The sequence below is a fragment of the Nicotiana tabacum genome, chromosome 16 (assembly GCF_000715075.1).
Source record: "Nicotiana tabacum cultivar K326 chromosome 16, ASM71507v2, whole genome shotgun sequence".
In the NCBI taxonomy this organism is placed as follows: domain Eukaryota; kingdom Viridiplantae; phylum Streptophyta; class Magnoliopsida; order Solanales; family Solanaceae; genus Nicotiana; species Nicotiana tabacum.
In genome coordinates this window covers 117,456,889-117,468,683 of record NC_134095.1, presented here as the reverse complement: position 1 = coordinate 117,468,683, position 11,795 = coordinate 117,456,889, and the positions used below count along the sequence as shown (strand labels likewise).

General features: G+C 37.9%; 1 protein-coding gene across 1 annotated transcript; it reads right to left on the bottom strand.

The window, feature by feature from the left end:
• Window positions 1-7,850: 7,850 nt before the first annotated feature.
• On the bottom strand, window positions 7,851-9,937 carry LOC107822184 (myb family transcription factor PHL8-like). Its single transcript, XM_016648696.2, has 5 exons — window positions 9,730-9,937; window positions 9,570-9,646; window positions 9,124-9,311; window positions 8,959-9,025; window positions 7,851-8,584 (listed from the first exon to the last, which is right to left on the bottom strand). The coding sequence occupies exons 1-5, from the start codon at window positions 9,860-9,862 to the stop codon at window positions 8,039-8,041; spliced, it is 1,011 nt and encodes a 336-aa protein (XP_016504182.1). The 5' UTR covers window positions 9,863-9,937; the 3' UTR covers window positions 7,851-8,038.
• Between the last annotated feature and the right edge of the window lie 1,858 nt (window positions 9,938-11,795).

Here is an 11,795-nt window from a genome sequence, read left to right as displayed (position 1 = left end):
TTCCAACCAATCAAATCGAAGTGTGACAAGGCCGCATTTGATTGGCAAGAACATGTCACTTGCACACGTGGCGCGATTTCATTAGCCCTTTAATGTGACTTGGCATGCCTTGTCATTTTGACACATAGCATGATCCCATTAGCTCTTCTGTTTGACTTGACGTGCTATGTCATTTGACACGTGGAACCAAACTGAGCCTCTAGAAAGATGATATCTTGGGCTTAATAAAGTGGGCTCATCACATTAGCCCAATTAAATGGGCTAGCCCAATGGATTAAGACTTGTGGACTTATCCATATATATTGGACTTACATAATTAATCCAATTATATTAGCCTATAATATTTATTTGGACCGAAACATATTTAATTTTAGATTAAATCCAAATTTGTTATGAATTTAAATCTAATAAAATTTTCATTGCCTACAATATATTTACAGGTGCATTTTCGTATCTTATTTTTATGGTGTTCTTGATGATGCATTGGTATTGAATTATTAGAAATCAACTTTCAGTAACATCGCTGCTAGTTGAGTTTTTAGCTCATGGTCTTCAATTCAGTGGTAAGAACATTGTTTATGTTGTATAATTAGGTATACGTCATAATTTCGAACTTAGACAATGATAAAAAACATTGATATTTATATAGAAAAGGAAAGATGAGAAAAAAAAATTTAAAACTCTTTTTTAACCATCCCTACCTCACCTTCCAATTCACACCCTCACCCCTGCCCCCTACACCTCTAACCTCACCCAACAAACCCCCGCGCAACTCATTATGGCACCTTCCTACCCACCCTCTAATCTCCACCCCTGGCTACCACCTACCACCTACTCCTCTCCCGGCCCTATTCCTTTACCCCCATACTACCCATTCTCCTCACCCCAAGCCTACTAACTCCCGCCACCCCTCTTCTACTCGCCCTTGGACCTTAGGACGCAAAACAAGAACCAAACGTTAAGGGGTCAGGGTCTAAGGTTTAGGGTTGGGGTCGTGCAGTCAAGGTCAGGTTCATGATCTAAGGTTGAGGTAGGGGGTTAGGGTCAAAGTTACGGTTAGGATTTGGGGTCAGGGCTGGGAGTCAAGGTCAAGGTCTAGGGACGAAAATAGAGATCAAGGTCCGTGGTACTGGATCACAAATAGGGATGTGGATTGGTGTCTAGGCTAGCGCCAGGGTCGTGATACAAGACAGGGTTTAAGGTCAGGGTTCGTAGCTAGGTCTAAGATCAGGTAGGGGTCGAGATTAAGGTTGGGGATCGTGGTCGAGGTTGGGGTTTAGGCTTCGAGGTCACCATTAGGGACTGGGGTCGGGATCTAGTATGGGGTCAGGGTCGGGGTTCGAGGTTAGGGTTTAGGATTCGAGGTCACCATTAGGGACTAGGGTCGGGTCTAGGTTTGGGTCAGGGTTAGGGTTCGAATTTGGGTTCGGGGTCGGTGTCGAGGTTCGCAATCCAATGCGAAATTGGAATTTGAGGTCAAGGGTTACCAACCATGATTTCTGATCTCTATGCCGACTATTAACCTCAAAAGTTGACCCCAACCCCGAGTATGTAACCCAATCCCCGACCCTAATCCCTATCCCCGTACTCTAATCCCTCCTCGAACCCTGACCCGTCGACCCTAACCCTAACCCTAACCCATCCTCGAACTCAACTGCAAACACCGACCCCAACCCTAGACTCGATCTCGAACCTCGACCTTCATCTTGACTTCGACCCCCATCATCCCGACCCCAAACCCTAATCTCAACCCTAAGCCTAATCCCTAACCCCCAACCCTATCATCTCGACCCCAAACCCTAACCTCGACCATAAAATCTGACCCTAATCCCTAACCCCACCCCCATTATCCCAACCCCAAACCCCGAACTTGATCCCTCGACCCCCATCATCCCGACCCCAAACTCGATCTTGACCCCCTGATCTCCGACCTCGGCTCCGAACCTGGACGCCCCACACCCCTCCTGCCCCTGCTCCTACCACCATCCTCACCCATTTCGTCTCTCATAATGTTTGCCTTGATTATTTATTTTCTAAAAAATATTTTTTGCTGACTAATACATCAGAAAATAATTAAGAATGACCACTTATTTTTCAAGAAATTTTTTTTCAGAAAAACAGTTTCGTGGAAAATATTTTCAAGGAAAAAGTTTCCGCGGAAAATATTCTTCATTCCGAACACACCCTTAATAATTCTCATGAAGTGGAGATAAGAATTTCTATTTGTGAAAGAGCTTATATAGAGAATTTATAAATAAAGCAGAAGATGGAATATGCTTATAATGTATAAAGATGTAGCAATACACTCTTCCAAAAGAGAGGCATATGTGATTCTAATGTTGGAGTTCTATTTCTTCAAGTAAATGTTTATGTTAGGTTCAGTTACTCCAATTTATTGTGAAGTGCGAACAAATTACGTTGATGCAGAATTCATGAGGTAAATGTTGAAGTTTGGCAAAATGCCAAAGTCCCACATTGGTTGGGAGTTAAGTTTGGAGGGGATTTTTCCCCTATAAAAGAAGGCCTAATGTTTAGGATTGAAACACACCTCTCATTTGCCTTCTCATCTGTTTAAGGCATTTGTATCTTCTCTCTTTAGTATTATTTCACTTGTATTTTTGGAGTGGAATAAAATATTGGTTGTGTCCGAGGAGTAGGCAAAATTAGCCGAACCTCGTAAATTCTAGTGTTTCCTTTATTGTTGTTTTATTGTCTTATTTATTATTTGGTGGCTGTCATAATTTTTGGTATAGTAGTTGTGACTTATTCACACTATATACATTTGGCTTCCGCAACAATTGGTATCAGAGCCAAGGTACTGTCTAAGTATGCTCTGTGGTTGCAGCATAGTCTGATCTTCCACATCAGAAAAGATTTATCTTGGTAACTGAGTCAAAGTTCTGTCTGAGTATGCTCTGTGGTTGCAGCTTAGTCTGATCTTCCACACCAGAAAGGAAATAATCTTGATTTGTGTCGTCAGCTATTAAATAATATTTGTGTCAAAGATGGGAGACAATAAACAAGAAGAATCTACATCAAGTGTCAACAATACGTCATCATTGGCATCTTCGCTTATGACAAGAATTGTGTCAAATGCGAAATTTGCGGTCGAAATATTTGACGGGTCCGGACATTTTGGGATGTGGCAAGGCGAGGTTCTAGATGTCCTTTTTCAACAAGGGCTAGATCTGACCATTGAAGAAAAGAAACCAGATGTTATTGGAGAAGAAGATTGGAGAATTATCAACCGTGTTGCTTGCGGTACTATTCGATCCTACCTTGCTAGAGAGCAGAAATATCCATACACAAAGGAAACTTCTGCAAGTAAATTATGGAAAGCGCTGGAGGATAAATTTTTGAAGAAAAACAGTCAAAATAAATTGTACATGAAGAAGAGACTGTTTCACTTCACCTATGTTCCTGGTACCACGATGAATGAACATATCACCAGTTTCAATAAGTTGGTCACAGATTTGCAAAATATGGATACAACTTATGATGATGGTGACTTGGCCTTAATGTTGTTGGCGTCACTTCCTGATGAGTACGAGCACCTTGAAACTACTCTACTCCATGGAAATGACGAAATTTCTCTCAGAGAAGTTTGTTCGGCTTTGTACAGCTATGAACAAAGAAAGCGAGAAAAACAGAAGGGCGGAGAAGGAGAAGCACTGTTTGTGAGGGGTCGTCCTCAAAATCAAACGAGGACAAAGAAGGGAAGATCCAAGTCAAGATCCAGACCCAGCAAAGATGAATGTGCCTTTTGTCGAGAAAAGGGGCACTGGAAGAAAGACTGTCCGAAGTTGAAGAATAAGGCCAAACATAACAATGGAAAGGCTATTATGGATTCAAATGTAGCTGATTGTGATGATTCAGACTTCTCATTAGTTACAACAGAGTCATCAACATCATCAGACATATGGTTGATGGACTCGGCTTGTAGCTATCATATGTGTCCCAACAGGGACTGGTTCGTGGAATTTCAAGAAGGAGAATATGGAGTCGTCCACACAGCAGATAACAGCCCTTTTACCTCATATGGCATTGGTTCAATACGATTAAGGAACCATGATGGAATGATCAGAACATTAACAGATGTTCGATATGTACCGGATTTGAAGAAGAATCTCATCTCTGTGGGAGCCCTGGAATCAAAAGGGTTTAAAATCATTGCAGAAAATGGAGTGATGAGAGTATGTTCCGGTGCACTAGTGGTAATGAAGGCTAATCGGAAGAATAATAATATGTACCGCTATTGTGGCAGTACAGTTATTGGGACAGCGACAGTGACATCCAGTGACGACAAAGAGGCAGAAGCAACCAAGCTATGGCACATGCGCTTGGGACATGCTGGAGGAAAATCCTTGAAAACTCTATCAGATCAAGGATTGTTAAAAGGAGTCAAGGCTTGCAACTTGGAGTTTTGTGAGCATTGTGTTAAAGGGAAATAGACAAGGGTTAAATTTGGTACAGCGATCCATAATACTAAAGGCATTTTGGATTATGTACACTCTGATGTTTGGGGTCCTTCCAAAACACCTTCATTGGGTGGGAAGCACTATTTTGTAACCTTTGTTGATGATTTTTCCCGAAGAGTATGGGTGTATACAATGAAGAGCAAAGATGAAGTGTTGGGAATTTTTCTCAAATGGAAGACGATGGTGGAGAATCAGACAGGCAAGAGGATCAAGTGTATTCGCACAGACAATGGAGGTGAATACAAAAATGATCATTTCAATAAGGTCTGTGAAAATGATGGCATCGTCCGACACTTCACTGTTAGACATACACCACAACAGAATGGAGTGGCAGAACGTATGAACCGGACCTTGCTGGAGAAGGTACGGTGTATGTTGTCCAATGCTGGCTTGGGCAAAGAATTTTGGGCTGAGGCAATTACATATGCATGCCACCTCATTAATCGTCTACCATCTGCTGCTATTGATGGCAAGACACCATTTGAAAAATGGTATGGAAAACCTGCTATAGATTATAACTCTTTGCACGTGTTTGGCTCAACTGCATATTATCATGTGACGGAGTCAAAATTGGATCCAAGGGCAAAGAAGGCTATTTTTATGGGAATTACTTCTGGAGTCAAAGGATATCGCTTATGGTGTCCTATGACAAAGAAAGTAATATTCAGCAGGGATGTTACCTTTGATGAATCTGCTATGGTAAATAAGGTAACAGAAGATACCAAACAAAATGAAGGTGCTTCTAAGCAGGTGGAGTTTGAGGGAAAATTTATTTTTCCTACACAAGAAGCAGAGGAGGAAACAAATGAAGATTATCCTCTAGAAGGAGAGCCAGTAGAGGAGATTCCAACTCAGGAATCTCAACAACAACTTGAATCAATAGCAACCAGCAGGCCAAAAAGAACAATAACGAAACCTGTTCGTCTCATAGAGACGGTTGCTTGTGCAACCTCAATTGTAGCTGATGATGTTCCTACTACTTATAAAGACGCTGTCCAAAGTTCAGAAGAAGATAAGTGGAGGATTGCCATGAATGATGAAATACAGTCCCTTCATCAGAATCATACATGGAGATTGACCAATCTCCCGAAGGGAAAGAAAGCAATTGGGTGCAAATGGGTATTTGCAAAGAAAGAAGGATTTCCTAACCAATTAGATGTTCGCTACAAAGCAAGATTGGTGGCCAAAGGATATGCTCAAAAGGAGGGAATTGATTACAATGAAGTGTTTTCTCCAGTTGTAAAACATTCCTCCATTAGAATTATGTTGGCTTTGGTAGCACAATTGGATTTGGAACTAGTTCAGATGGATGTAAAAACTGCGTTTTTACATGGAAACTTGGAGGAGGAAATCTACATGACTCAGCCAGAAGGATTCAAAGTTGCTGGAAAAGAAAATATGGTGTGCAAACTTGAAAAATCGTTGTACGGATTGAAACAATCTTCTAGACAATGGTACAAGCGATTTGACGAGTTTATGTTGCGGCAAGGGTACAAGAGAAGCAAATACGATCATTGTGTGTATTTGCACAAGCTTAAAGATGGTTCCTTTGTATATCTTCTCCTATATGTTGATGATATGTTGATAGCTTCCAAGAATTTGGAAGAAATTGATAAGTTGAAGATTCAACTGAAGAAGGAGTTCGAGATGAAGGATTTGGGTGAGGCAAAGAAAATTCTTGGCATGGAGATAATTAGAGATAGACGTTCAAAGAAACTCTGTTTATCTCAAAAGGAATATTTGAAGAGAGTACTTCAACGTTTTGGCATAGATGACAAGACTAAGTCAGTTAGTACTCCACTTGCTTCCCATTTTAAGCTAAGTACTACTATGTCGCCAATGGATGAAGCTGAACGAGAGTATATGTCAAAGGTACCATACGCAAATGTTGTTGGTAGCTTGATGTATGCAATGATTTGCACAAGGCCTGACATTTCACAAGCTGTTGGAGTTATTAGCAGATATATGCACAATCCAGGGAAGGAGCATTGGCAAGCTGTGAAGTGGATTCTACGGTATATTCATAATACTGTAGATGTCGGGTTAGTTTTTGAGCAGGAAGACAATCAGTCTGTAGTTGGATATTGTGACTCAGATTTTGCGGGTGATATGGACAAACGAAGATCAACTACTGGTTATGTGTTTACTTTTGCAAAGGCACCAGTTAGTTGGAAGTCTACTTTGCAGTCAACAGTTGCTTTGTCTACAACAGAGGCAGAGTACATGGCTATTACAGATGCTGTGAAAGAGGCAATTTGGCTTCAAGGATTGCTAAAGGAGCTTGGTGTTGAACAAAAAGGTATCACAATTTTTTGTGATAGTCAAAGTGCTATTCAATTAGCGAAGAACCAAGTTTATCATGCAAGGACGAAGCACATTGATGTTCGGTATCATTTCGTACGAGAAATCATAGAAGAAGGTGGAGTCACGGTGAAGAAAATTCATACTACAGAGAATCCAGCTGATATGCTGACAAAGGTGGTGACTGCGGTCAAGTTTCAACATTGTTTGGATTTGATCAACATTGTTGAACACTGAAGATTGAAGATGAAGACACAACCAAAATTTGTTATTGAGAGAGAATTGAAAATGTGGAATTTTGCCAAGGTGGAGATTTGTTGAAGTTTGGCAAAATGCCAAAGTCCCACATTGGTTGGGAGTTAAGTTTGGAGGGGATTTTTCCCCTATAAAAGAAGGCCTAATGTTTAGGATTGAAACACACCTCTCATTTGCCTTCTCATCTGTTTAAGGCATTTGTATCTTCTCTCTTTAGTATTATTTCACTTGTATTTTTGGAGTGGAATAAAATATTGGTTGTGTCCGAGGAGTAGGCAAAATTAGCCGAACCTCGTAAATTCTAGTGTTTCCTTTATTGTTGTTTTATTGTCTTATTTATTATTTGGTGGCTGTCATAATTTTTGGTATAGTAGTTGTGACTTATTCACACTATATACATTTGGCTTCCGCAACAGTAAAAGGGTCATTGCATTGAAGAATTCGAACACATCGTCTGATCTAAGATTCTTAATAGAGGCAGAGAATTGGTTTTTGAATAAGGAGAAAAAATTTCAGTCGTTGAATTTCGTTAGGAAAAAACATGTCAAGAAAGAAGTCATCGACCAATATAAGGAAGTTTCTTCTACTTGTATGAACAAGTTTGATATGGTCCCCAAACATCCATATCAACAAGAAGAAAAGGGGAATTAATTAGATGCAGATTCACTTAGTGAAAAAAGGAATCTTAGTCTGCTAGCTAATAAACAGAGTAACACACTCATACTGTTAAACGTTTCTTAGTAGTTGTTTTCGAAATTTTGAATGAAGAATCATGTAATTTCATTCATTTTCCCATTAATAATAATGTTTTTGGTGTTGACTACATGTTTGAGCTATTCTTTGCATTCAAACATGAGCATATGCTTTCGCATACCATGTCAATGAGGATATACTATAGAAGTTTTTTCAGTTTCATACACAACAATAATATACATAGAAATATTTCTATAAACAAACATACTAGTTGTAGTATATATCAGTAATTTTATGGCAAATCATAAGCTTTAGAAGCATCTGCCAATAAAGTCTATTACTTCTGGACCAGTATCAAAGTCATTGATACACTGGCTATTCAAATCAAATGTCTCGACGAATTGCTCATTAGTTCTCTGAGTGTCACGTATTTTCCCAGATGGTTCTTCAATCCAATTCTCATTGCAAATATTGGTTCTGCTCTTCTTGCTTATTTTTGCTTCAGCGTTCGAGCCACTCCCATCCCCTGGATTCAATGACAGAATACTGGAATTTCTCTTCATTAATGTGCCTACCTCTTTTGTGATTGAATCATCAATTTTAGTTAATGTTGATAATGAAGAACTTGGAGAATTTCTTCTGTCTCTATCTTTTGAGATTGAGCCATCGATTTTAGTTACTGCTGACATTGAAGAACTTGGACAACATTTGTTAACCATCGAAACGAATTGAGAGAGTTCAGCTTTGGCAAGTTCATCAGAAGAAGCATATCTTGCAACTGTTTCCTGTGCTTTCATCAAAACTAATTGCAAATACTTTCCTTGAGCTTCAATTCTCAGTTGTAAATGTCTTTGTACCTGAAAATTATGGATCAGCTTGTTAATTTTACGCTATCCGGTCCGCAAAAATGCTATTTACATGTAACTTCTATAGCAACCAGGGATGGAGCTGGGTAGGCGGAAAGGGGTTCAACCTAAAATGCCATTGCGTATATAAGGTTTTTTTTTTTGTATATTTATTATATTGAATCCCTTTAGTTTCTTCGCGTGTTAGATTTTTTTATTTTTTGAATCTCCCCGGTAAAAATCATGCTTCTGCCACTAATAACAACCTCATGATTGGTATATTGTAGACATGGTAAATGACCTACTATTACTTACAGCTGGTAAAACTATAGTGTAAAATTTTATAATACGGTTAATTTATAATAAGTTAAACTCAATATATTTACCTCAATTTGTTCATGAAGTTTCCTCTGCACCTCCATTTGCACTTTTAAAGCGCGAGCTATTTGCAAGCTTATGACAAAGCATAAATATCAGTAATTATTAGTGAAATGCTGTTATTGCTTTAGTTTATATACAAGTATATTAAATACAGTGGAAAACTATATTACTCATTCATCTGAATTTGTGCTGCATCACGAATATCCCTACTCTGCTTTTGTCTAAGCGCTGCACCAAAGTAATTCCTTGAATTTTCATCTTCTTTTGGTCTGTTATGTGCTATTGCAGACTCCAAGTTGTTCTCTTGTCTGTTTTTGTGGTCGGATTGGGCTAGTTGACTTTTCGCCAGTCGATATTTCTATATAGAAAATTAAATTTATCAATCAGTTCAAGTGAAATGTGCAAAAGATTTTATGATCAACTCAAAAGTGACAAGGAAATAAATAGGATAAAATATAAAATTGGCTGCTCGAAACTAATTGCATTTAGTTGGTCAGCAGTATATAAAATATGTATATTATATGTATATAATACATATATATACAAAAAATATATATTTTATCGGCTATTATTTTTTGGAACGGCTAAAATATATTTTTTAAAAAAAAAAAAAAACCTGCAAATGGCTCTTGAGGTGATACAAAGTAAGCCCGTGAATGTTCATTACACTCTTCAAAGATTTTGGTGTGGCCTCTGTATAATCATCAATAATTAATACTATTATATATGATTTTGATTGCAAGAAGGAAAGAAAGTAGACTTGTAATTATACTCACTGTCTGCACCTCCAAGCTGAGTGACTGAATCGACGAATCGTTGGTGGAGTAATGGTGTCCATTTCAGCCTAGGTTTGGCATCTCTTGACAAAACCAACCTCATATCTTCACTTTCTACATTTTGAAGACCCATGATTTTGGTAGTAACAACTTAGTGAAAGTACAGTAGGTAGTGGCTAGAAACATGTAAAGAAGAGCTTTATTTTATTCTTTTGCAGTTACTTGTGCATCAAGCTGTGGCTGCTCCACTTAGTTTTTATAGAGTTTTAACTTATCTCACAAAAGGACTTTTACATCACTTAAAAAGATAATTATAGGTATTTGTCCAATAATAATAGAATTAGTAACCTAAAAAAGGATTTAACTTGTATACTCTGGCAGTGTAAATTTTTTTTACACCATCAAATATATTTTAATATGTCATAATAGTAATTTACTCTATTTTTCAACTTTTACCGTATCAAGTTATTTACTCTATTTTTCCGGTTACCTTATCAAGACTTGCTATGAGCAATTACATGTTATTATAGGTAACTTAGCCTGATGTTGTAAAATAATTCCATGCACCAGTTAAATCGGTTTTTATATTAGTAGAGTTTTTATGCTTTCCCATGCAGTTGTCACTCCATATAGGGAAACAGAGGCCGGGTGTTGTTCGAGAGGAATATATGCCCAATGATGAGTTGTTGCCCTTCTTTTCTTCATTTCCCATTTCATATCAAACTTTATTTATTTCCTGTTTCCAAGTTATTTCTTTCTCTTTTTCTTCTTTGATTTTTAAGGGTGTTAGAGAATATTTCATACTGCAAAAGCAAAGAAAGCAACATATACTTCAATTGATTCTCGGAAAGGGGAGAAAAGGGGAAAAGTGTATGGTTTGTTCTTTATCCTCCTGTTTTTCCTTCTTTCTCCCTCTACCTATGATTAACTAAGGGAACTAATTTTCTAAAATGTGGAGATAATTTGATGGAAGAAAAAAGCTAAGTTACTGACGATCTTGGATGTTTTATCCATTTCTGCCCTTTTTTTTTTTTGAAAAAGAACTATTTTATAGACATGATTAGAACCGAGGCGATTTAACCCCCATGCCACTAAAGAAGTCGTTTTAGGCCTCACAAAGGCCCCAAAAACTACTCTTCTTATATGTAATTTATAATTTTATTGTACTTATGTGATCTTTCTTTTTTTGTTGTAATTGGTTGACAAAATTCTAATGAAAGTGAAAGGCAACTAACTCTGTACTTACTTTCTAATTCTTCTCGCTCCAACTTGAACAAATTTTATTTACAACTCTAACTTTGTGATATTTTCCTTCAAGGTCTCTGTTGGTAAGCTTCAAGCTAATCAGATCGTAAAAAGATATAATTGATTTGTTTGTCATCTTTGTAAATACAAATTCCCACATGATTGTTACTTTGGGAGGCAGTGATATATAGTGAGTTATGTTGACAGTCATGTGGAAAAAAAAATCAAAATTAAACCTAATAAAATCTTATCAATAGTTAGTAATGTTTCAACAAAGATTAATGGGTTGGTTACAATTTCAATATTAAATTGAATCTCAAAAAGTATAAAGAATAAACTGTAAACAAAAATATCTAAAATTATTAAATAAATTTAAGTCCTCTTATTACGGCTTGTCTTTAGGCCTCCAACACCATTGAGCCGCCTTTGTTTTCTCTCATGAGATTATATTCAATAGAAGAGTTCTCTCTGTCACATAAAATCCTCGAATCAATTGACTATTATAATTAAGAGGGCGAAAGAGCTTATGCGTAGAAACCTTTTTGAGGTCGCTCTCTTCCTTGTTTTTATTTGAGTGAGTCTGTTGACTACCTCATAGTCGCGTGCGATGGGGAATGGGTTCCTCGTCTGGTGCTCTTGATTAATTCCCTCCCGCGAGAGAACCAGATATGCACGTTCATGAACCCGTGGTTGCGACCATTCCACACGAGGTCCTGTTTCCAGAATTAGACCACTTCTCCTTCCTGATATCCAAAGAAGGATAGAGAAAGCGGTTGCCGAAGTACTTTACACAAAACATAAGAGTGGAAAGAACCACTATT